The 24,536-nt window shown below is 50.9% G+C and overlaps 9 protein-coding genes and 1 non-coding gene across 10 annotated transcripts; 4 read left to right on the top strand and 6 right to left on the bottom strand.

Moving 5' to 3' along the window:
• Positions 1–477: 477 nt before the first annotated feature.
• On the top strand, positions 478–2,190 carry ASPSYDRAFT_142132 (putative MFS quinate transporter; the record flags this gene model as incomplete). Its single annotated transcript, XM_040841214.1, has 4 exons — positions 478–571; positions 641–994; positions 1,046–1,114; positions 1,166–2,190. The coding sequence occupies 4 exons, from the start codon at positions 478–480 to the stop codon at positions 2,188–2,190; spliced, it is 1,542 nt and encodes a 513-aa protein (XP_040707596.1).
• A 166-nt stretch (positions 2,191–2,356) lies between these two features.
• ASPSYDRAFT_140642 (putative C6 transcription factor) lies at positions 2,357–5,031 on the bottom strand (the record flags this gene model as incomplete). The annotated part of the gene is made up of 7 exons (XM_040841068.1): positions 2,357–2,832; positions 2,900–3,210; positions 3,265–4,051; positions 4,111–4,192; positions 4,263–4,665; positions 4,799–4,869; positions 4,918–5,031. 7 exons carry the CDS (start codon positions 5,029–5,031, stop codon positions 2,357–2,359), a joined length of 2,244 nt encoding a protein of 747 aa, XP_040707597.1.
• Positions 5,032–5,637: 606 nt separating this feature from the next.
• ASPSYDRAFT_141913 (threonine--tRNA ligase MST1) lies at positions 5,638–7,212 on the bottom strand (the record flags this gene model as incomplete). The annotated part of the gene is made up of 1 exon (XM_040841198.1): positions 5,638–7,212. One exon carries the CDS (start codon positions 7,210–7,212, stop codon positions 5,638–5,640), a length of 1,575 nt encoding a protein of 524 aa, XP_040707598.1.
• Positions 7,213–7,570: 358 nt separating this feature from the next.
• Positions 7,571–8,908, top strand: ASPSYDRAFT_53430 (uncharacterized protein; the record flags this gene model as incomplete). The annotated part of the gene is made up of 1 exon (XM_040848684.1): positions 7,571–8,908. One exon carries the CDS (start codon positions 7,571–7,573, stop codon positions 8,906–8,908), a length of 1,338 nt encoding a protein of 445 aa, XP_040707599.1.
• Positions 8,909–9,898: 990 nt separating this feature from the next.
• Positions 9,899–10,963, bottom strand: ASPSYDRAFT_120588 (glycoside hydrolase family 16 protein; the record flags this gene model as incomplete). Its single annotated transcript, XM_040840410.1, has 3 exons — positions 9,899–10,426; positions 10,542–10,822; positions 10,882–10,963. Coding segments are annotated over 3 exons (891 nt in total), but the record flags the coding sequence as incomplete, so codon positions are not given.
• A 3,183-nt stretch (positions 10,964–14,146) lies between these two features.
• glr1 (glutathione-disulfide reductase GLR1) lies at positions 14,147–15,970 on the bottom strand (the record flags this gene model as incomplete). Its single annotated transcript, XM_040841140.1, has 3 exons — positions 14,147–14,580; positions 14,649–15,481; positions 15,543–15,970. 3 exons carry the CDS (start codon positions 15,968–15,970, stop codon positions 14,147–14,149), a joined length of 1,695 nt encoding a protein of 564 aa, XP_040707601.1.
• Positions 15,971–16,754: 784 nt separating this feature from the next.
• pbs2 (mitogen-activated protein kinase kinase PBS2) lies at positions 16,755–18,767 on the bottom strand (the record flags this gene model as incomplete). Its single annotated transcript, XM_040844213.1, has 2 exons — positions 16,755–17,159; positions 17,211–18,767. 2 exons carry the CDS (start codon positions 18,765–18,767, stop codon positions 16,755–16,757), a joined length of 1,962 nt encoding a protein of 653 aa, XP_040707602.1.
• Positions 18,768–19,151: 384 nt separating this feature from the next.
• On the top strand, positions 19,152–19,892 carry ASPSYDRAFT_38453 (uncharacterized protein). Its single transcript, XM_040845722.1, has 2 exons — positions 19,152–19,302; positions 19,402–19,892. The coding sequence occupies exon 2, from the start codon at positions 19,642–19,644 to the stop codon at positions 19,819–19,821; it is 180 nt and encodes a 59-aa protein (XP_040707603.1). The 5' UTR covers positions 19,152–19,302; positions 19,402–19,641; the 3' UTR covers positions 19,822–19,892.
• Positions 19,893–21,409: 1,517 nt separating this feature from the next.
• On the top strand, positions 21,410–23,637 carry ASPSYDRAFT_38454 (Auxin Efflux Carrier superfamily). Its single transcript, XM_040845723.1, has 4 exons — positions 21,410–21,718; positions 21,779–21,945; positions 22,005–23,233; positions 23,284–23,637. The coding sequence occupies exons 1-4, from the start codon at positions 21,439–21,441 to the stop codon at positions 23,348–23,350; spliced, it is 1,743 nt and encodes a 580-aa protein (XP_040707604.1). The 5' UTR covers positions 21,410–21,438; the 3' UTR covers positions 23,351–23,637.
• Positions 23,573–23,644, bottom strand: ASPSYDRAFT_t26. The gene has a single exon. It is a non-coding gene; the product is annotated as a tRNA-Arg (tRNA).
• Between the last annotated feature and the right edge of the window lie 892 nt (positions 23,645–24,536).

The following is a 24,536-nucleotide window of genomic DNA, read 5'->3' on the forward strand; positions in this document are numbered from 1 at the left end:
CTCGGCATATTTCTTGATATAGATATAGACCCGGAATGTTGGCTGTTTGTTGGATAAAAATGGGCCCGGCCCGCCTACAACAACGGTGGGTGCTGTGGATCTGTCAGGAGACGCTCAATCGGCCTTGAACTCAGTTGGCTTACCCCAACCTCGATGCCAGGATACAGGTGAGATCACGCAGTCCTGCGCGTCGCTGTGCACTTCGTACGCCGCTCGCAGTTGGAGACAGCCTGGTCGCAGATGACAAATTATTGCAGGGATTGCAGCGAGTCCCAGCGTGACCGTCAGCGAAGTTCGGAAGTTGACCGAGCTGCCTTCCTATCTGGAGATCTTCCTCCTTCCCACACGCGCCAGGAGACCTCCTTGCATCCGATTCCTCTGCCGAATTTCGAATGTCGAATTACGGAGTGGGCTTGACGGAATCACACCGAGCACCGTTTCTTGGACTGCCCCGCCCAGTCGTCGGCTATGGCCGCCATGAGGCGGTTGAAGGTGGACAGGTCGCGGTGGACCGCTCCTCCATTTTACGTCTTTGTTATCATCACCATTGCTTGCGGGAGTATCCCCAAAGGTGCAGTCCTTCGCTTTCCTCTTTCCTCTTCTTCTCGCCGATCCCCCACTAATACTCAACTCCCCCCAGGCTACGATGAGGGCGGATACAGCGCTTCCGTGCGCTTGGACTCCTTTAAGACCGATTTCAACCTTCTTCCCTCGAACTGGACGGGTGACCAAACCGGGCTAGCGAACCGCACGGCGAATATAACATCATTCAATATCCTCGGGGCGGCGCTTGGGGCCTTGGTATCTTTGGACTTAAATGATCGGTTGGGTAGACTACAGTCATGGCGATTAAGTTGCGTCGTATGGACATTCGGCACGCTCATTCAGGTGTTCTCCTCTGGGATTTACGGACTGTTGCTGTTTGCTAGGATATTTGGCGGTCTCGGTGCCGGGGCGTTGACCGTCGTGACACCATTGTATTTATCTGAAATTGGTTGGTCAAGCCGTACTTGGAACACTTGAACGCTGCTGACCGAGCTTTTAGCCCCTGCACGCACAAGAGGTTTGGTTGTTAGTATCTATATGGTTGTTTTGTTGGCAGTCTTGTCTCTGGGTAAGACGGTTTTCATTGCATTGGATTCGAACAGGTCTAACCTATAACTAGGCTTCTTCATCAACTACGCCGCCCAAATCCATATGGCCGCTACGTCACGGCAATATCGCCTGGTGCAAGCTATTCCCATAATTCCCGTTGGAATCGCGTTCAAGGCCTCGCTCATCCTCCCCGAGACCCCTCGCTATCTCATTTCCCAATGTCGCCCTGATGAAGGCCGTAAAGTCCTTGCCCGCCTCCGCGGAAAGGATATATCTTCTCCTGAAGTAGATGATGAATTCCGCCTCATAACCACACAATCACGTCTCAGGGCGCACACCTTGTCTTCTACTACCAACTGGACTGCATTCAAGGAAACGCAATCGAACCCCAATTACCGCCAACGCTTCTGGCTCCTAATGGCAATGCAGACAATCTCACAATGGACGGGGGGCAATGGTATTACATACTATGTTTCAAACATCTTCGAAACCGCAGGTGTCACGGGTGACGCCATATCCCTCGTCTCTTCAGGTGCCTATGGAATCGTCAAGCTCATTTTCACTATGGCCTTTACATGGGGGTTGATCGACTATCTAGGTCGCCGCCGCTGTACTCTGCTCGGGTTATTCCTTCAATTGGCCGCGCATATCTACCTAGCCAGTTACATGGGCGTTCTCCGTCCCACAGGGACAGACCCCATAAATAAGCCCGCTTCCGACGCAGCCATAGCGTCCGTCTTCGTTTACGCCGTCGGCTGGTCGATCGGCCTATGTACGATTCCCTACCTCTACGGGACGGAAATTTTTCCCACGCGCATCCGCAACATTTGCTATGCCGTGAGTATGTCGCTGCATTGGTTCTTTCAGTTTGCGGTTGTCCGGGTGACGCCGAACATGTTCGTGTCCTTGCATGACTGGGGTGCGTATCTCTTTTGGGCACTGGTTTGTTTCGTCGGATTGGTTGTCCTCGGGGTCTGGATGCCTGAGACCAAAGGGGTGGATATTGAGCGGATGGGTGAACTTTTTGAGGGGCCCTGGTACCTTAGATGGCGTGCAAAGGTCGAACCCAAAGAGAAAGTCGAAGGCCAGGAATAGAATGTTTTACGGACATTTCTTTGGTTTCGCAGTTTTTGAGTCCCTGCATTATATATACCCTTTTTTGATGATTTGACTATGTACAGTAATGAACTCGCTATATACCCCCAATGGCTTTACAACTAAATGGAACGTGAATCATTTCCCGTCTCCTAAATGGCTGTCGTCAAGGCCGACCAACCCATCCGTAGCCCTCAGCAGGCGTCACATTCGTTGTGATTGGCTCCGCATAGGAAAACGCTTCGAAAACCTCGGGCGTTATCTCGTAGGAAGCGGGGTTGTCTAAGGACATCAACGCTTCCGGTAATCCACTGCCAACGTCGTGCATAACTGCTAACCGAGGGAGAGCTTGGGAAGGCGCTCCGAACTCCTGTGCTTGTATGGGTTGCTGGTAGGGGTAATATTGGCTTGTGGATGTACTGATATCCGCACCCCCGGGAGAAATTGAAGGTGGCGTAGTGTGGTGTGTAGAAACGTGATGGGAGGTTGTTTGTAAATTCAGAGAAGGCTGCGTGGAGGCAGAGTCGCTATGCGATGTTGAGAGATGTATTGTGCCTGGTGGTGGGATAGATAAGACAATGTTGTGATCAACTTGGAGCCGTTGGATTTCCTGGTATACGAGGCTTAAAGCTGTGGTAATCACTGTGCAGCACGAAAATGGCTAGTTAGTCAAAACGCTTCACCAATCAAGTGGACTCCAAGTGCATACCAGGACTGGATACTCGAACTCGGTCCAAGGCCAGGATGCAAATTTTCAGCTTATCCAGGGTCCCTGGAGCAGCATATTTCAACGCCTGGATCTCGAGAAGAAAAATGGATGCGGCCGTATACACGCTGTAGGCGGTCGAGAGAACGACACGGCCATCCCCAAAAGTTCGCTCGTACATTCCAAATATGGAAAGGATGGCAGTTGCAGACGTCATACAATGGACTAAGTGGCTCTTGTCGTAAGCTTCTCGAGTCCATTTTGAGCAAAGGATTGGCCGATGAATGAGGATATTGATAGTGTGGTAGACACAGCTGCAGCGAAGAGTCAGTAATTTCAACATGGTTTAGTCTGTAAAAAAGACATACTTCAATGTCACAATGTGACTGGGAGGGGAGTATGGAGGTAGAGCTGTGGGGATAAGCTTCAGATGTTCGGGTAGATCATCCCACCATCCAGCTAGGTTACGGGACTGTTCACCAACACAAGTGTGAAGTTCTGCCTCGGAAATCTGTCGGTTGTGGTCGTAAATGTGAATCAAGATCTGGTTGAGAATCTCCATTAACCCGCACATCTCTATAAAACAGGAGGTCGAGTGAGCCGGGGTAGGGGGATATTGAGCGCCGTCCGCAAAAACAATACCATGAGGGGCCCAAGACTCAAGCTCAGCTGTATCGTCCAGAATAGTCCTCGGAGGGCAACCCTGTGAACTTTGTAATGTCGGGGATCTGCCGAAGTATAGAGACACTATCTTATCCCAAAAGTAACAACTCCAAAACAGGCGGTTCCGAATCTCGATATCCTCATCGCTCAGCTGGGCGGAATCTGAATATTTGCGGCTGTCAATCGTGATGCCTAGGTCATCTAACATGCGAAACGCCATTCCGCTATACAGCCATGCCTGAGTTCTATGGCCCTGCCCACATTCACGTGCACTGAGGAGGAGGAGCGTCTGGATCGTTGGTATATCCACATGGCCATCTTTGAGTGAGTCGTGGAGCCCTGTCACCGCGCGATTCCAAAATGCGGCGCCACCATCGTATGATTCTAGAATAGAGTGTATCCTAGGCTCGGTCTTACACCAGCGCACAGAATGTGAAAGAATAGCGTTAAGTAGGGCATCAGAGTAGTAAGGACCGTTGAGTTTCATATCGCCTTGCAGTTTATAGGTTAGTAATGATATAAGAGAGCGTATGATATTGGAGATTTCGTACGAGTAAATGCAGGTCTGTAGACAAAATTGAATAGCGGCTGGATCCAGCACCAGTGTGAGTCAAGAAGGAATCGAAAGGGTTCCTAGAAGCACATAATCGGTTATTTTCCGATTGTTCTTATCCCAAAACAAAGGAGGATTGTATTGACATACAGGCATAGTAGCCATCTGCTCAATCGCTCTCTCGCGCCACGCATTATTAACGAGTCTTTCCTTCCGCTCTCCTGCCTGCGCAGCAAGCTGTGAACCCGAGGCTGCGGGGTTGAGTGCGCCGCTCGGAAGCTGGAATAAACTTGTCGGTCCATGGAAGGAAACCCGGCCATCATGTTCAACTTTAAGCCCTTCAAAATCTCTAGATAGATCCTGGTCGTCGTCTGTATCATTCCCTTTTCGGTTAAAAATCCGAGAATTCAAGCTGCTCTCGCCCGTTGAGGTCGCAGAGGAAGGGCTCCCTTCGGCAACATCTCTCGACTGTTCGTTGCGGTACTTTGCCAGAGCATCTTCGAGCTCTACCACTCGCCTCTCTAGTTGTTTAGTGTAAGATAAGGTGGGCGCTCTAGAGCATGAATGGTTAGCAAGCGATAAGGAAGATCGGCGAGCATCCAAGGATAGGTTGCATGATTTATGCAAGGCTAGCCAACGAAAACAAAGAGAAACGAACTGCCGACGAAGGAGAGAGCTCGACTCACAAGCTATAGACGCATGGGGTTCCTCGTGCTGCACACCGTGAACAGGATGGGCTGGCTCCGTTGCATTTCACCTAAACGACGAATTGACCGTCAGCAAGAAACATGGCTTCGGAATCTACCCGAGCTCGAGAGGCAGGACGAAGTGAGAGGAAACCCACTTTGCGCTTGCGACAACCCTCACAGGAAAAGGCGCTCTTCCTCGACGGATTGGCCTTCACTGACACGTCGGCCATATCCGAGGACTTGGCTTCTTTGACCATGAGTAGACCGTTAAGATCGCCATGAAGACGAGAATCAAGAGCGAGGAGGGGAGAAGGCAGTCCGCTAGAGCCACTGCTCAGTTATAATCAGAGGCTCTGCTTTCCGGAAAGTCACAAGGCCAATAAAATCACTCAAATTATGACAGTCCCAATCTCCTCATGAGGGGCTGAGCGGCGCGGCGAGTCGGCGACATCAACTGCAAGGCGGGGGGACAGCTGGAGAGTAAGACTGCGCGCCTGAAGCTGGGACTGGGAGGGTGGAGACTGGAGAGAAAGTGGAAGACCCAAAGCTTCAGGTTTGATGGTGAGTGGTGACGATTGTCTGGTTTGGGAAAGTTCAACGATCGGCAGCGAATCACCGCGTCCATGATGGGCCTTCATCCTCGTTCTCGAAAATTTATCGTAGGCTAATTTGTTCAAGGTTCCGCTGGCGGCGCAGCCTGAAGCTTCACACGATCCTTGGTTGGTGTTGGACTCTTTAGTCGGTTGCATTCTGGACCCATTATTATTCTCTCTACATAGCTAGCTATCGTACACAAAATCTACCACACCTATGACTATATGACTATATGAGATATGCTATACAAAGTGCTTCTCCAACTGCACCAATAAATCGTGAACTTCGTCAATCCGCACCGGGATCGCCCGCGGATTCTGCAGCACTTCTTCACCGAGCCGTTTAGCCAAAACGGCCCGCAGCGTCTGGGCGCTGCGGGCAGGCTTGTTTTGCAGCTGACCCGTAATATCGACCGTAAGACGAGAGTTGGCTAAATCTTTGGGGCCAAGAATGAAAATGAGGTTGTATTTCATCTGCTTCGCCCGCTGGATCTTCTTGCCTAGTGTCTGGCTACCCGCGTCCACGTCAACCAGGAATGTGGAGTCCACAGCTGACAGAGGTTGAGGTATTCCTTCACCTACAACACCTTGTTCAAGAGCTTTGAAGCCTGAAATCTTCGCGGCCGCCTCATGTGCTTGCTTCACAACAGCCTCGTCCTGGTTCACGGTCAAAACAATTCCTTGTCGGGGAGATAGCCAGAACGGCCAGCGGCCAGAATATTCCTCAATAAGCAGTGCGAGAAAACGCTCCAGAGAGCCAAAATTCGCGCGGTGAATTAATACGGGCGTTGCCCTTCCAGGTGTAGCGGGGCTGTAGTCTTCTTCTCCTTCCGCGACTTGGTACTCCAATTCAAACCGTTGTGGCAGGTTCATATCCAGTTGGATAGTAGACAATTGATGATACTTGCCAGCTTTGTCCTGAAGCTGAATATCAATCTTGGGCCCGTAAAATGCGCCGTCGCCTTCATTTATCGCCCAGTGTTTCCCAGTCTGTTCTAGAGCTTCGCGCAGCTGACTCTCAGCACTATCCCACAGCTGAAGGTCACCAATGAAATCTTTCTCGGGCCTTGTCGACAGCACAAGCCGATATGGCCCCAATCCAAACGTCGTCATTACCAGATCAACAAATCCAAGCGCTGATTTTATTTCCCCCTTGATCTGCTGCGGGCGGCAAAAGATGTGGCCGTCATCTTGGTGGAATCGCCGGACGCGTGTGAGACCGCTCAAGGAACCAGAAACTTCATTCCTATGAAGCGGGCTGAAATCGGCGTAGCGGATAGGAAGTTCTCGGTAAGAGTGGTTCTGCGACTTGAACAACAAGCAATGTCCCGGACAATTCATTGGTTTTAGCCCGTAGGATTCATTCTCCCCAGTTTCCCCGTCTGTATCTCCCATGGCTCCTCGCCCGCGCACCTCGTACATGTCATCTTTGTAATTTTGCCAATGTCCGGACACCTCCCAAAGCGATTTCTTATAGATTGTCGGTGTTAGGACTTCGCGGAATCCATATTGGAGATATTGTGTGCGGAGGAAGGAGATAAGCTTGTTGATGATATGGGCACCGTTCGGAAGGAATAGGGGTGATCCGGGACTGTAGATAGATGTGGTGAAAAGGTCTTGAGCGGTTCCCAATGCACGATAGTCGGCCGACGACGCAGTTTGGTTTTCCGGGGGTTGTTGCTGGGCTTGTTGATCAGAGCATGAGCAAGGCCGTAAAGGCGTGGATGAAAGCCATTGAACTCTCCCTGATGAATATCGGTAGCCAATGGGGTTTCTGAGTGGTATTGAATGTCGTATTAAAGGAGATATCCGACGCATGTTGATTTAATGAAGAACGACGTGCTCACCGGTTGATCGCAAATTATTTGATTGATCGACACCATTTTTGGAGAATCCCGTGATAGCCCATTTGGGGCTAGCGTTCCCGTGATGTTTTCTTCCCCGCCGCGACTTTGGTCCAGAATAGGTCGACAAAGTATAGGGAGATCGCCTTTCCATCTTTCTTTACTGTTTACTCACAACTTTCATCCATTAATTCTTGTTTGTTTCCGGAATACGGACGCGTGTGTCTTTTACGTCCATTGCGTCGTGGGACAATACGCGCCAAGTTCGTTCGTGATCAACACTGCCCGCGATTTGACGGCCAAAGCTTAATATCGCGCATCACATCAACTAGATGTCTACTTCAGCCCTCGGAGAATCATGGGTGGTGGCTTCGGCTGATGTCGAGGGAGGAGATGCGACGGTCAAGCGCTCGCCCAGGACCCCTAAACAGACTCGAACTCTCACTGAAGGTGGAAGTAACCATGGGTTGGACTCTACTACCTCGTCGGTGTCTGGACCAGAGTTGATCATGCCTTCAATATACGAGACGCCTATTTCCGAAGCATCATGGGTTGCGCCAGCAGTACGAGCCAAGCAGCCAAGTCAAAATATCAGGCGAAGACATCAATACTCTGCTGAGTCCACGAAAGAAAAGATGGGTGTTTCTGATACACAAAACAAGAACGCTCATTCGACTACGACATCCAAGGATCAAGAACAGACCCGTTTCACACTCTTTGAAACACCAATCCGATCAATTATCAACCTGATCCTTCTCGCGGGAATCTCACATTTGCTCATTTTGCCTGAACTTCTGCAGCAGTATCCATCTCTGTGTTCCATGGATCCACTTTCGGCATTATACCCATTCCCCTGTCGCGGTCGTTTTCACCAGTCTTTCAACCCCGAAAAGAACAGCCAATCGCCGCCAATTGAAGCCGTTATATCATTCCAAATCCACTTGGAATCCCTCTTCAATGCAACCCTGCATGAAATCGCTCCACTCAACGGTTCGTTGAAACAAACTGAGTCTCAACTCCGCACAGTCGAGGGTGAGCTGAAACATGCACATCCAGGCACAAAGCATGAACTGGACCTCGAATTCGAGAGTTGCTGGCGCGCCATCCGCATCGCCGGGTGGAAATTTGACTCCCTCAAGGCCGACCTCCAATCGGCAGTTGACAGCTTAGTTGCAGCGGTCAATGTGAAACCGAACCCAGCGTCAACCGCTTCGCGATCTTCCATTGCCCAGGATGCCCGTTTATCCACCCAGATGCTACGTCGCGAGCAGTATATCGAGCAACTAATGGCACGGATGCGGTCCAAGGCTGATTCACTTGCTGCCGACCTTGCCACCCTCGATGACCATCTCGAGTCGATCGAGAGCATCGTGGATCGGGAAAGTGAAACGGCTCCCACGTACTCGCCCAAAGACTCGGCTACTCGACTCATAGCTTTCGTAGAAGCCATCGTCCCTCCCAGCCTCTCACTTCCTTCTTTCCTTCGGGCGGTCCAGCAAGGCACATCAGCCGATGATAGTGACGATTCCACTCCCCTCTACCCAAGACTCACCCTATCACAGACCTTCCACGAGGCGACCACTCACCACCGCCCTGTCGCTAGTATAGCGAGGAATCTGTCCCAGAAAATACAGCAATCTCTCCAGAAGAAAAGGAACACCATCCATTAAAATCACTACAACTGGCATGTTATGACGAAAACTCAGAATGAGATATGATACCCACGGGCATACAGACCCTTGAGCGTTAGTGGTGTTTGGATCTGGCACGCTATCTACCCTATACGTCTACATGCGCTTGACTTTTACTTTATGGAGTAGGTAGCAGGTTTGGTCTCAAGAATTTGAATTTCTTTACTATTATCCAGGTAATAAGTATCTTGGTATCTTTTGTGGATAGTAATAGCATCCAAGCATTTGGTAAGTTGCGTCAAGGAAAGACCAAGAGAAAAAAAAAGATAAAACCACAAGTCATAACACAGTACCATTCAAGGCAGACATAAAACTAGCATCGGACAGAACCGAACCAGAGAACATTAGAGTAGGGTGGGTAGTAAATCCCCCTAGAAATGTCAGGCCTTGATAGCGAGAAATTAAAGGGGGAAGAGGGGGCAAGTAACAAGTTCCAGCAAGGTAGCAATGGCGATAAACAGGTGGGAAAAAGAGCGGCTACAGCCTCATTGCTCGCTTGATAAATGACCAGCCAATCAGATATTTGCATTCAGTTTATGTGCACGGCCCCCCTCAAAATAAGACGCGAGGGGGAAGAAAAGAAAAAAGAAAAAATAGACATGTAATTTACAGCTGTAGCATTGCGGCCATCATGCTGAAGACCGTTATCAATCCGCCGGCGGAGCTAGTCAGAGACGAAGCAGCACCGGTGAATTCGGGTGCAGACGAGTCATCAGTAGAGCTCGCTTCCTCAGACCCTGAGGGGCTGGAAGAGCCGGAGCCGGAGCCGGAGTCACTGGAGCTGGAGCTGGAGCTGGAATCAGAGCTGGAATCAGAGCTAGATTCAGAGTCGGAGCTGCCAGTCGAGGTGGGAGAGGCAGACTCGGATTGAGATTCAGAGCTGCTAGTAGTGCCTGTTGAGGTTGAAGTTGGTTTGTCAGTCTCGCTGTCGGTCGTCGACGTCGAGGTCTCGCTGGAGGTAGAGGTCTCACTGCTGCTGGTCTCACTGCTGGTGGACGAAGTGCTAGACTCGCTAGTGGAGGAAGTCGACGTGGATGAAGTGTCATCATCATCAGACTTGGAGCCCTCGAATTTGATACTCTGCCAGTCGCCTGAGTTGTCCGAGTAGGTGTACTCCTCAGCGGGGTGGGTGTTCTCGATGTGGACAGACTTCACATACATGGTGAATGGAGCACCGCTGTAGTCAGTCTCGCCACCAGCCCATTCAATGGTACCCTGCTCGTTGCTGGGGTCACCACCTGCCCAGATGCCGAGTCTCAGGCGTGCAGGAGTCTGGGGGAAGCGGCTTCCGCCCTTGGCATCGGCGTAGTTCAAAGTGCGGACAGTGTTGCCGTCAATGGCCCAAGAGACCGACTCGGGAGACCATTCAATCGTGTAGGTGTGGAAGGTCTCCTGGGGAGTAGCCACGGTTTCGTAGGTGGCACGGTCGTAGCTGGAGGTGTCACCCTTCCCAAAGTAGTTGGTCTGGATCTGAGTGGTGTCGCCACCAAGAGCCTCCTGTATAACACACACACAATTAGCTCAGGTGTCGAATGTATGCACATGCGGTCAGAAATGAAATGTTCTTGTCGTAGTGGAATCAAAGACTAAAAAACGCAACTATGATACTTACCCAGTCAATCTCGTCAAGAACGTCCGATTCGAGGACAATGCTGCTCACGATACCAGTGCCGGGAGCAGCCTTCATTTCCACTTCGGCCTTACCAAAGAGGAAGTAGAAATCAGTGTCAATGGTAGGCGCATCTCCCTTCTTCGCAACGGTGAACTCGGCACCATCAGAACCAAACTCAACATTACCACTGGTAGTGATCCAGCCGTCCATGGCAGATTTACCCTTGGTGAAGTCAGAAGAGAAAGTCTTGCTGTTCAAGCCTGGGTTAGGCTTGCAGGTCTCTGTTACATCGCGTTATTATTGGATTGACCACAAAAGGGAATTCAGCAAGCGGACGTACTCTTCAGAGGGTTGCAGTCAGAGTACGTCTGAGCCAAAGTGAGGGGAAGCACTGACGCCAGTGCGAGGGCGTATTTGAGATACATGGCGAATTTGTTGCTTCAGCAAGTCTTCCAGATAGGCAAGTGAGAGAAACGGACGAATCCACAGACGGGAGGACCCAGTCTATTTATGTACGGATCTTAGAAGTAAGCTTTTGTCTGGCGTGATCGCAACGAAGGTGTGCCCCAGAAAAAAAGTGAGATTGCGATTCCGCCAACGGCAAAAGAAAAAACTGAGAGATAAAGCGAAGGACAAGACTAGAACGTTGCTATGGCAAGAGGAGGTGGAGGGTTGGGGTAAATGTATCCGAGGCCTTTTGAGCCGCCGTCAGGAAGAGGCAGCTATTAATACTTTCCCCTGAGCAACAGTGTCAAAGAGGCCCAGTGAATGATACGTCCAACCACCAACAAGGGCGCTCCTGTGTCAGTAAGTTCTGGGCCCGAGGGGCCAATCTCGGCGGCCACAAACATCATTGGAAGCGAGGCAGCTGTACCCCTGGTTGCAACTTGGGGTGTGAATGAACTCATGCTGCGCAGCAGCGGCAAGAAGTGGCCCCAGGGATGTGGCTGAAAGCCGAGAGGCCACTGGTCTCAAAGTCTGAGTCAAACTGACAATGTGATTGACTGGGAAGCAAGCTGATGGAGCAAGTGACCATCGATCTGGCGTACCCACACCAGTGTCGGTGACCCAGTCGAAGACATCATAGTGTCCATGCAGTTAGGCGATAACCATGATGGTTCGTCTGCAAGTGGATTCGAGTGAGTGGAAACAAGTGCAAGTCGGGAGGATCACTGGTCCAACCCAGCCCGGGGAAGCGCTAAAAATCTTGGTTTTGATGCATTCGCTTATGCCGAGCAAAAACAGATAGTTAGTTCCACGAGCCCGGAAAATAAAGGCAGGAGTTCGCGTTCGGGAGCTGGCGTGGCTCTCCTGTGGCAATATTATTCTCCTTATTATTCCTACCGAATTCGACTCGACAGCCGGAAAAGCTGCTCAACAACCAAATCAGACCCAAGGTTGCATTCTGGTCGCTTAATTCTGCCCATAGCCTGCAATCTGTCCAATCAGTATGCTGCCTAGTTTCAGGTGAGACCGTGAGGCCGTCTAAAAGAGAGCTACTGCAGCCGAGTCCCTTTTAGCGGTAGCGCTCTGTCCTGGCGTGGAGGAAAAGATTTGCTCGTGCACGGGAAAAAAGTGCGCGGCCCCATCACAAGGCTCCACAACGACTCGCGTCTCTTCCTCGGACGGCCTGCCCGGGCGCCGGGAGGGGAATGGTGATTTACTGCTGATCGTGTCGGAGGTCTGTTACAGAATACAGATGTCCTGGATCGCGATTGAACCTTGAAATTACTGTCAGGCTATCAGCATGGAGCTGCCAGCTGCTGCCCGCACAGTGAAATCTCCTTCAAAAAGAAAAGTCAACAAAATTCACTATCACTTCCAGAGTTCGATGTCTCACCATCATGGAAGTCAAAATTGGGCGAACCCACTAGCGAACTGATAAGGCCGACGAAGACGGAGTAAGGGAGGAAGGAAGGAAGATGCACGAGCACTAGCGCCGGCCGGACATTGTGCCGAGCCTCATCCTGCCTCATCCTCCCAAGTTCCCCTGCACCATCTCCGTGACATGAGCAGGCCTCGAGTCATCTGCATTGTCTGTCTGTCTTTGGCTTGCACGGTGCGCCGGAGGAAGTGTTCCTAATAATAGTATCCACCAACCCTTGGTACAGAAGGTCCATGTGATGAATCAACACATGGAAGAGGAAAACAAAGCCGACCGTGGGTTGAAAGTTGAAACTGAAAACAGACAGCAATAAATGGAGAAGCGCGCACTCCGGGGTTCGAACTGCCGATGCCGAAGTATTTCTGCCTCACTCTACCTGATTGCGGCCTGACTTTCTGGCGGTGACTAAGCTCATCCCGAAACTGTCTTTTGTTGGGGGAGTGACGAGGACAACAAGCACGATTGGCTGGCGGGCAGGCGGTTCAACAAATCAACATCTGCCCCGACATCATGTTGCTACACTCGTGATCTGATTCAGGCATTGTGGAATGATTCCCCCGCCTTACACCTCCCCTCCTTTTCAACATCCCTCTCTTGTATTTCCTCTCTTTTACATCTCAATATGCACTGAATACACAGCTACGCTCCTTCAATAAGACCAACATGGCGCCGAAATCGAAATCCTCCTCCCGGTCCCATAGTGCCTGCATCTCCCGTGCTCCCTCACCTGCATCTGTCTCCCTCGCTGTTTCCTCTGCGCTTCCTATCTCCGACCCAGAACCCTCAGACCGCAAAGTCTACATACCGATCTGCTTCTGTCTGATTTCATTTGCCGTCATGATATTCAACTAAGTCTCCATGCGCGGAACCTCGCCAAATACCGAGGTTCCTCAATAAGGCGGTGACTATCGCAAAGCGATGTAAACCAGAAAGAAAGACACATTGCCCTATCACTTTCTCTCGCCCTCACGGAACGCAGATGCAATGCAACCATAAGATGTCTCATCGAAATCGGATGTGCAGCATGTGACCAGAGTCTCTCAATCTACCTACCCCACAATTTATCTCAGCCCCTCTACCATGCCATCGATACAACTATATAAGACGATGATTGCTGGGTTATTACCACGCCGCATTGCACAAAACAACAGCCTACCAGCTCTCATCCGCTCAATGCCGAATCCAACTAGCCATGCTTAATGGTTACACGAACACATCTCACGAGAGACCCGGGAGCGCACTCCGGGTGCAGGGCTGACAGATGTGCTCACGAGTACATATATATGCTCTTTTGTTGCACTAGGCCGGAAGCAGCAGGATGGGAAACACCAGTCTGTTACACGGATTCTCGCTTCGTGCCGTCATATGTTGCACTAAATGGTGATCCAATCACCATACTACTTAACCATTTATCTGGGATATGCAATACCCTGGTGGTATGTGACATATCCCTTCATCCCGATTATTCGGGTGCAAGGAGGATACGCACGCAGTGTGACATCTTGGGAGGAGTATGTCATGTACTGCTGCTTTATCGTCTACACTATTTCGATGTCTTATGACGCGAGTACATTCATTCACCTAGTCCTTTTCTTTATATATGTCTACAAGCAGAAATCAAAGATACCCAATTATTTATTTTGAATACCACAATACTTGGCACAGTCTAACAGGAGATTATGAAATCACCGTCTATATCCAAAGTAGGAAGTTCTCTCGTTTACCGCAGGGTAACCAACTCCTCTGCACTTGTAGGGTGGATAGCAACACAGCTATCAAAGTCCTTCTTTGTAGCGCCCATTTTCACGGCAACGCCGAAACCCTGCAACATCTCTCCGACGCCCAGGCCGAGGATATGCAAGCCCACCACCTTCTCTTCAGGCCCGGCAACCACAAGCTTAAACTCGGTGGGATTCTTCTTCTTCTCCTCAGGAGGGAAGACGTCATAGTACATCGCAGCGAAGCGGGTGTGATAGACCTTGACATTGGCATCGCCGAAGCGCTCGCGGGCTTCGGGCTCGGTGAGACCGACAGTGCCGACTTCGGGGTGGGAGAAGACTACAGTGGGGATGTTCTCGTATGAAAGCTTGGCGTTTTTGAATTCATCGCCGCCGAACAGGCGGTTGCCGAGTTGGCGGCCGGCGGCAATTGCGACTGTTATTGCGGATTGTTAGAAAAGGCTGTTCCGATGTAAAGTAGGGAAATTTGGGGTTAAGACATACCAGGTGTTAGCTCAGCCTGCCCAGTGACATCACCAAGGGCGTAGATACCATCGACGTTGCTGTTCTGGTACTCGTCGACAACGATATGTCCCCTCTGATCACGCTTGACGCCGGGAACGTCGAGGTGCAGGTCCTCCACTTCAGGAAGACGGCCAATTGCCCACAGAAGTTCGTTGACTTCCATCTCGGAACCGTCGTTCATGATCAGCTTTAGAAGCTTGTCTTTGCCCTTGCCGTCGCGAAGGAGCTGGACCTCCTTAATACCTGGGTGCTTCTTGTGGACCTTGATTCCGGTGGCTTCGTACCGCTCGGTCATAGTCTTCTGGATCATAGGGTCGAACTTGCGCAGGAAGGTCTCGCCGCGAATAAGCAAGTTGGTGTCAACACCAACGGTGCCCATGACACCCGCCAATTCGATGGCAATGTATCCGGCGCCGACAACAGCAACCTTCGGGGGAAGCTCTTCGATCTCGAAGAATCCATCGCTCGTGATACCGTGCTCGGCGCCCTTGATGTCGGGGATGCTGGGTCGGCCACCAGTCGCGATCAGAATATGGGGCGCAGTATACCGTGTCGTCGTACCGTCATTGGAAGCAACCTCAACGGTCTTTGGTTCAACAAAACGGGCACGGCCGTGCACAAGGTCAATGCCTTCTCTGTCCCAGTTTCTTTCGTAAATTCCGTTCAAGCGCTCGACGGTCGCGTCACGGAGCTTCTTGAAGTGAGTGTAGTTGACGTCGACGTTATGGGGAATGTCATAACCGTAATGACGACCCGCCTCAACTGCTTCAGTGATGGAGGCAAAGTTCCAGGTCATCTTCTTGGGAACACAGCTGAAGTAAACCTCGGTTAGTAATTGCGATAGTTCAGCTATTGGATACGGTTACAAATTACCCAACGTTCACGCAGGTACCGCCGGAGCGTCCACTTTCCACAATCAACGTCTTTGCGCCATACCAGCCAGCGGCTCTTCGTCCGCTACCGCTACCACCGCTGCCACCACCTAGCACGATGTAATCATACTGCTGAGTTTGCACAGGAGGCATGTTGCTCGAATCCGCGACTGGAGAGGTGGATGAGAAGTGTCTTGTGAGCGATGCGAGACGAGACCCAGTAGAAAGCGAGATAGCCGGAGAGGATTGAGAATCCAGGGTGCTTCTCTTGATGTTCCTGTTGATAGTGTTTCGATTGGCAGTTGCGGCAGTGCCGTAACCTCTGTATGCGCGAAAAGATTGACGGATCGGAGAGACCAAAGACGGACGAATAAGCCGAGTCTTCGACGGTTGGGCAGTGAGAGGCCGAAGAGAGGAGCGAGGAATCATGGAGGGAGTGTAACGACGCGCACCGGCGGAATAAAAAGAGGGGAGGGAGGGGGGTAATGTAGGCAGGCAGATTGGAGGAAAAGTTGGCGGGGAAGCCGAACTCTGAGCTTCGGCGATTGAAATGACGCTATTGTTGCACTGACCACTACTACTACAAAAACGAAAGAAACGCGCCTCTACACCAAACAAAAAAAAATCAATTTCAAATCTAAACAGTAACATTTACCGCGCAAATCAATTGCGTGACCTTCCAGTCCTGTTTCCACTTTCTCGGTGTCTGCTCTGCGTGCGGGTGATTCCAGGGTTGCGTCATTACTCAGCATCACACTCATCTCACTGATTGATAAGCAGTGTGGAATCAGTCTAGAATCCGACGATGGCGATGGGATTAATAACTAAGGGCCGTCATGGTAATACCAAAGGGATTGCGAAGAAATCGTCTATATAACATTGGGGTTTGATAGTTGACTATGGTATACGGGAAACTCTTCATACCAGAGTGTACGTCGTGTTGTAGTGTGAGAATACCACGCATATCGACCAGGAGACAAGTTCGAAGCAGACCACAACGAACAGCTAGGGCTGAACTTGAATTTCCCTCGATGTATGTAGCAATATGACGCTAACCCAAAGCTGACAACATGGCTCATAAAAAAGATACGCCGCCTGCTGCCTGGGTGGCGCCAGCGCCAGTAATTCTCAGTTCGTTGGTAGCAAAAAAAAAGGGGGTATGGCAATAGAAAAAAACAAAGCAAGTGTATAGATAGTGCTATGTGTCTTGATATCATTCCGAGATCGAAAGACTGGATATCGAAGGTTCGTCAAGGAGTGGGCTTCCGGGTACAGCATCCAATGCAACTGCGTGCAACGCGGGTCTATCAGCATCTTTTGAAAGCCCATTCTTGCGTTTCTCCATTCTATCTCTGACCCAGTCCGCAACTTCTTGGTCGTCGGTAAGAGGTTGCGTGTCCCCGCCAGAAGTTCCATCGGCGAGAGACATTGAGGGTATATCGGTGTTACTTGGTTCGGAGGGTGGCTGCATAAGAGAGGAAAGCCAGGGATGTCGGAGGAGCATGTTGTATGACGGGCGGTTTTGGGGATTTTTATCGAGGCAGGCGTTGACGAAGGAGTGTGCGTCGTCAGAGTAATCGGACTTCGGAAGACTAGGGGCATCGCCGTGTACAATGGCCTAGATGGTGTCAGTCATATTCGGGGCAAGATCAGGGAAGAAAATACTCACATGCAGCTGGCTGAAAATATTGTTGAAGGTTTCCGGGGGATACGGGTACCGGCCGATGGCACATTCAATGATAGATAATCCCAAACTCCAGATGTCACTTTGGACACTATAAGTTCCTCCACTGGTGGTCCCTGATTGCTGCATTCCACCTCCTGCAATACGCTCCGGCGCCATGTAACTTTGGCAACCAATGTTCGTCTTTGCGATACTGGCGACCAGATTTCCGCTAACTCCAAAGTCGCAGATCTTGATCTGGCCTCGTGAATTAACCAGGATGTTTGTGGGCTTCACGTCTCTGTGGATAATGTTATGGTCATCCTTGAGGGTCTTCAGACCCATGACAGTAGAAAGAGCCACTTTGCGGAGAATATTTTCAGGTATGCCTCCACCATAAAGCTTGTCGATAGAGCCACCGTCCATAAACTCGACGCAGATGTACACAGCACCTTCTTGAAAAAAGGCGCCGTAAAAGTCGATGATGAACGGCGAAGTACATCGGTGAAGAATATCCAGCTCCATGATGATCTGCGCAAATTTACTTTCGTCCAACTCCAGCCGAATCTCCTTCATAGCCATAACAGCACCAGTCAAGGGATCTTGTGCCTTCAGGATCGGAGTACCATCTGTATCTGACTCTTCCCCGGGGGGCCGGCTAACGATTCCACTTAAGCCTTGTCCCGGTTTCCGCATATGCGGGCGACTATGTCGAACTTTGTACACAGTTCCGTAGTTTCCCTTGCCCAGCTCGTCCAGACGATCCACCTCGTCTAAAGAAATATTGAAACTTTGACCAGACGAGAACTCAATGCCGCCTCCATGGAGGACAGCCTTGTTCTTGAACCTCAGGGTTCCTGACTTCGTGTCTATGTACTCCGAATATTTGCTAAAGGCCGTCTCTCCGCCCCCGGCCGGGCCACTGGCAGGGGACTGGCCTCCAGACGCCGCGCCATTCGACCCACCGGCATCTGAAAGCTTGAGTCCCGGCTTCATGCGTTTTGCCGCGAGACCACCTTTAGGAGATGGGGTCCCGGGAGGCCCACCAGTTACAGAAGGTGCAGATGCCCAATTCTTCGGTGCCGGTCGCTGAGATGGAGGGAGTCGCCCTGCAATGGCACCTGCCAACGGGCCGTTCATGACTGATGGGCTATTTCCGGCTAATGGGCCAGACGGGCTTGGTGCGCTCGGTGCGCCTTGTTGAGAATCACCCGTTGGGATCGCCCCCGTCGAGGTGGTCTGGCTTAAACTGGGAGGTGGTGCACCCTGTCTTGAAAGTTGAAAGGCCTTCATCTTCGCCATGATATCCTGATTCGCACTGCTCATAGACGCCTGCGGACGCGAGGTGACCCCCCCGCCATGTCGAGCCGCATTGACCTGGCCTAGATGTGTGGAGGAAGGGGTGATCCCGGCAGCATTATCGGAGGTCGGTCGGAGGACCGGTATCGCCTTGTTGACAGGCGGAGCGACTTCGTCGTCGGGGGTAATGGGGGCATTGTCGGCGTCGGAATGGGGAGAAGAAACCGGAGGGTTCTCCGTAGCGAAATCGTGTTCAGAGGTCATGGTCGGCGAAATCGCGTCGTCGCAAAAGATTAGAGCCCGGGAGGCGGCAAGGCCGGAGCACGTTCTCCAGCACCTTCGGATCGTCTCACAGCACTGAGCGGCTCGGGAACATGAAGGTGGGCAAAACGACAGAGTATGGAGATCGGTTGGGTCGGAGAGCAAGAAAAGCGACAGCAGCGATAAAGACGAGTTGGAAAAAAGAAATTCAAGGAATGAAGGCAGAAGCTTTCGACCGGTAGAAACGTTCTCGCCGGGGAAGTCTCTACTCTCAACGCGGGGCAGAACCTTGGGTCAGCTCCTGGTCCAGAAGCGAAGACTCTCAGCGCCGAAGATACACAGTGTTTTCTCCGAGAGAGACTCAGAAGCGAGAGTTGGGTCCTGGTGCTCTTTTCTTTTTCCCTCCCGCTTGTAATTTCCTTGTTTTTTCTGGGAGAAAGACACCTTGTGGGGGACGGCGGGGAATCACCAATGCCACAGGCGGATTATTGAGTATCGGACACACGCGAAGCTGGCGCAGCGCTGGGTTTCGCAGGCACTATCGATATAAATTAATCTCGCACAACTACCGATACAACGGAGCTCCTCTTTTGGTGCTCAGGCTGAGTTATCAAAACCTTGCTGGTCAATCACCTACTACTAATAATGGAGTCTGTGTCGCGGCTGCTCACGCCGGCCAATCACCAGCGTTGCCACCCCAGAGAATCCCGGTGCGTCTCAGCTTCCCAACGGCCAGCAGCCTGACGATCCAACACAGTCAATCGTCAATAATCTCGAGAGCTTGCATCATTCCCGTCACACCAGGATCCAGGTTTTCACCACCTTCCGTCCAGATTTGCTCAATGCGGGATATGCAATGACAATGGATTGATCTTTAATGCGGCCCAATTTTTCTCAACCTCTGGGTAAAGCCGAGCGACCTCTCTCGCCTTTTCCCGGACCGAAACTTGGATCGATCCGAAGTGCTCCGCCTATTGGATTTAGAGGAAAAGAAGCCGCGGTGGGATCCCGCTCTTGTCAAGTTGATTCTATCTTGATGCCTGATAACAGTCATTAAACGTGATATTGGGCATGCATCCACAAATCACAGAGCTGTGGCAAAAGAGCCTGAACCGATGCCGTCTTCAAGCCATATCTTTTCATCAGCGCGTCTCTCCCACCCTTACTCTCTGAGTCACTGACTGCCCCATTTAACGTGGCGATCAAGCCACACCAGGCTGATCTCTTCTCCAGGCTCTCAAACAAGGGCACTTATTGCGCCTCATCTGACTATGTCTATCTATACAATGAAACTGGTTTGTTACGCTGATGGTATTCCCGGAGGTAAGGGATCTATTTCCTGCTCAGCTGGTATTGGTGTTGCTCTGGTATTCCAGTCTTGCTCGTTGGTATTCATGTGCTTGGCTGTGGGAGTGTCGCCCTATACCCCGTCAAAGATATATACTTCCGTAGTACATAGTATTACACTAGTTAGTCAACCATTTGGCTACATAACTATATTTCTATTCTGAATTATCACTGTTTGCTAAAATTGGCTGTTAGACAATGAAAGATGCATTTCTTTCTTTCTATTTTTCGCATTCATCCTCTTGTCTATTTCGCTTCTTCTGGCGTATGATGCTGGGAGTGAAACCACGGCAGGGGCTGTCCACTAACTTCGGCAGACGGTGGACGTTGATCATGACATATTGGGTGTTAGGACCGCGCGGACAAGCAGTAACTCGGTCGATCGGAAATATAGGTGGTCAATCAGTGGCGAGAGTTTGTTTTAGGTGCAAAAGTACCCCGTCGATATGGTAGTGTTGTTTTGATCATGATGAATTGTTAATTCAGAAGCTATATTGGGCGTCTGGTATGGACTGGGATTAGCTGATAAGTCCCCCTTTTCCTCGTGCCTCTGAACCAAGCTCGGTCAATCAGGTACACTGCACATAATTGGCTGAAAGGATACTGTCCAACCAAAAAAATACCACAAAGGTTCAAGATATACCTGTATGCTGCGTTGTCTTCGACTGCACTACGTCGACCCGGATGATGATTAAGAGACGGTGACGTGATAGTTGCCAAGAACACCGCCACATTGAAGTTCTCTCTGGAGACTCCGTTCGATCCTAAGCCATAACGAGTATTTTGAGTAACAATGGGTAACTTATTAAAAAGAGCACCTAGTTTTGTCTGAAGATGTGTTCCTTATCGACTTCTGATCGCGTGGAAGAAGCCCCCACTGGGACAGCGGGTAGGAAACAAAAGCAGGCTAAGGGGCGCAGCAAGTTCTTGGCTCCAGACTAGCGCAGCAGCTAATCCTATCAGCAGCTCCAGCTCGAGCATGAGATCATGGCGGCCACCCGGTTGGAATGATGTGAATCCTGCGTGAGAATCAACATCTTGCCCTGCACCGGGACCTTTTATCTCCTTCCTCTTCACAGTTAGAGATCCTGGAGACCCCAATTCATTCCCGCCTGCTGAATTAAGGCGCCTTTTATCCTCGAGAAACCATTGTCCCGCTAGCTTCTGGTAGGTTCCACTTTCCTTATCAACGCAACTCTATTGCTGTCCAGTTCCCTGGGTATTGATCCCAGCATCTTCGTCATTTTTCGCCATTGCCTCTTTACTGCCATCTCTCTGCTAATATCGCCATCTCAGTAGGGACAAGATAACACAACCCCCGCCGTTGATGGCCTTTTTCACATCTCCTCGATCCTTTCAGAATGCCCAGTCGTTGACTACACGCCAGTTCGTGGCCCAGACCCCGGTGGGCATGCTTCAGGATGTCGTCGGTCCCCATGCGAGCCACCCTCCGTTCATGCACCTGGTGCTTCTCGTCTTCGAAGCCGTTCTTGAAGTCGTCTGTGTCAGCCTTCCCGGTTACATTGCTGCCAGGGTTGGTATGTTCGATGCCGATGCGCAAAAATTTGTTGCCAATCTTAATGTCGCTTTGTTCACACCGTGCTTGAGTATGTGGCCCAGCTATCGCTTATGGGATTCCTCTCCTGACTTAATCCTCTATGAAATAGTATTTACGAAGCTTGGTTCGCAACTCACGGCTGAAAAATTAAGCGATCTCGCCATCATTCCCCTTATCTTCATCGTCCAGACCGCCGTCTCCTACTTCTGCGGGTTTGTGGTTTCACGATGTTTTCGATTCAATAAACGACAGTCGAATTTCGTGGCGGCCATGTCGGTAAGGTGCTTTGAGTTATATAGTCAGTGACAAGTGTCTGATTTGTTTCCCGCCCCTAGGTATTCGGAAACTCAAATTCACTTCCCATATCGCTTGTCGTCTCTCTCTCACAAACACTGAGTGGCCTCCATTGGGATCGAATCCCGAATGATAATGATGACGAAGTTGCAGCGCGCGGTATTCTTTACCTACTTATCTTCCAACAGCTCGGCCAGCTTGTACGTTGGAGTTGGGGCTACCGCGTTCTTCTTGCACCGCGGGAGAGATATATTGAGGAAGGTGAAAGAGATGATGGGGAGACTCCGGTTGCACAGGGCCAGGAACGATACACCGACAATCCAGAGCAGGTAGATCCGGATGAGCCCTTGATAAGGACAAGGGATTCCTCCGATGGTTCTGCCGAGCTGGGAACTGGCTCGAATGGTGAATCCGACGAATTCCATTCTGGGGAGGCAACACCTGTAAATACGCGCACCTACTCATACGCGAAGTTGTCGCACCCCGAACAAGAACATGCCCAAGACCAGTCTCCACTGCTTGGGCCGCCGCCGAGTGGCCCTTTCCTACCTCGTCAAGACTCTCGCGGCGACATCTTGTACTTTCCGAACGTGGAAGTGAACCCGGAGGACAGAACCTCTGAGGAAGGACCTGTGCCGCGATTCAAGTCTTCCGTGGGCCGTGTCAGGACCTGCATTGCCAGGTGCTGGGCGAGAGGAGCGGGTGCTTTGTACAATCGACTGCCAACAGGGCTCCAAAAGGCGCTGTCAAGGGCCTCAAGTGCCATGCGCAGATTCATTGCAGGTGTGTGGGATTTTATGAACCCGCCACTCTGGGCGATGCTGGTTTCGATAATAGTGGCTTCTGTCCCTTCACTCCAGCGATTGTTCTTTGATGAGGGAACATTCATTAGCAACTCCGTGACGCGTGCAATCAACCAGAACGGCCAGGTTGCTGTTCCTTTGATTCTTGTGGTTCTCGGGGCGAATCTAGAACGGAATACAATACCTCAAGAAGCACGAGAGGACATGGATGATGCTGGGGAAGAGAAAAGGCTGATAATCGCCTCACTGGTGGGGCGCATGCTGCTTCCAACTATAATCATGGCACCACTTCTTGCGTTGGTAGCCAAATATGTGCCAGTCAGCATTGTGGACGATCCGATCTTCATCATAGTCTGCTTCCTGCTCACGGGTGCTCCGTCAGCCCTGCAGTTGGCGCAGATTTGCCAAATCAACAATACTTATGTTGGCGCCATGTCGAAGTTGTTGTTCCAAAGCTACGTTATTTGGTAAGTTTTCGATTAGCCGAGTATGTGGAGCAAGACACTGACATATGTAGGATTCTCCCATCCACTCTTGTTCTCGTGATGTGTGCTTTGGAAGTTGTTGAGTGGGCGGCTGCCTAGAGCGGCCTGCGTGGGATGTATTTTACGTATTGCTACTTTCATATAATTAGGTATTTTTTATTGTGGTTTCGCGTATGTCGGCGTTTCGGGGAGGTGGGAACTGTATTTCTGTGGAAATAACCACATTATAGATTGTGATCCATACTTTTATGTATGACAGTCGAATATTTCTATGAATAACAAACATACAACAACAAAGATTATCTGCTGGAGCAAAAAAACCGACTCCGGTGCGGCTCGAACGCACGACCTCTGGCGCCGGAAACCAACAGTCTACCACTGACCTACGGAGCCGAATTTGGACGTCGATTCTCGAGGCGGGTATACATGAAGCTGCAGGAGTTATACAGAAAAATTGCGGCCTCAGGCCGAAATCACGCCATCGGCTTTGACAGCTTCCCCTCTTTCTGCCGTGGAGTTCCATCTTCTCCATCCAAACTTCAAGCTTCGACCACAACTACCAAGTACATATATAACACGTCCCATGGCGATGGCTATGCCCTTTGCAACTCTGAACCGAAGTATGAAGCACAATGTGCTTATCCCTTGCGACCATACTCAATACTGGCGTCTGTTCGAAATCGATTCGAGCGCCTTCACGCATCCAGCAGCATCCAGCAACGGTAGAAGACTGGAGTGCGGGGAAACGAGGAGGAACAGTACTACTCACACAGTAACCCCGATTTAAACTCTTGCGGACGTTGTTCTAAGCTTCAGGGTAGCTTCATCTAATGATCTTAATGGTCTCGCCCATGCGACTGATCGTATGGACCCTGGTCTACTGCAAACTCCAGTCTCCAACCTGGGGAGTCTTCAAGCCCAGCCCGGCACGATTAGCCTCCCCGCAGGCTGCGGCTTATCATTGTATCGCAGTAATCCCGAGACCGCGGTTGATATGTCTCGCGGTGTCGCGTGAGCAGTTTGGACGATAGACTGCTCCGGGCCAGGGTGACATCTCATACAGCGTTTTCCTCAAGTGGTTCCATGGTCCATGCCCACGCGACAGGAGGGAATCGACGACGCAAGATGTCAGCAGCTTATCGTACGTGCAGCACGAGCTGGTTGGCTAGATGAATAGCATCGTTTTCAAGTCGGCCACATTCTGTGGGCGCAATGGTCAAAAACGTCTCATGAAATTTGGCGCTCTGGTACAATGTCAGCTGAGGTCGCCGAGAAGCCGCTGCCG

This window comes from Aspergillus sydowii (assembly GCF_001890705.1).
Source record: "Aspergillus sydowii CBS 593.65 unplaced genomic scaffold ASPSYscaffold_1, whole genome shotgun sequence".
Classification (NCBI taxonomy): domain Eukaryota; kingdom Fungi; phylum Ascomycota; class Eurotiomycetes; order Eurotiales; family Aspergillaceae; genus Aspergillus; species Aspergillus sydowii.

Excerpts from the sequence above, each read along its gene's own strand:
- ASPSYDRAFT_38453 (XM_040845722.1), top strand. The coding sequence starts at position 19,642 with ATGCGGCCCAATTTTTCTCAACCTCTGGGTAAAGCCGAGCGACCTCTC.
- ASPSYDRAFT_38454 (XM_040845723.1), top strand. The coding sequence starts at position 21,439 with ATGGCCTTTTTCACATCTCCTCGATCCTTTCAGAATGCCCAGTCGTTG. Across the intron at positions 21,719-21,778 it reads TTTGTTCACACCGTGCTTGA|TATTTACGAAGCTTGGTTCG; the intron begins GTATGTGGCCCA and ends TCTATGAAATAG. Across the intron at positions 21,946-22,004 it reads ATTTCGTGGCGGCCATGTCG|GTATTCGGAAACTCAAATTC; the intron begins GTAAGGTGCTTT and ends TCCCGCCCCTAG.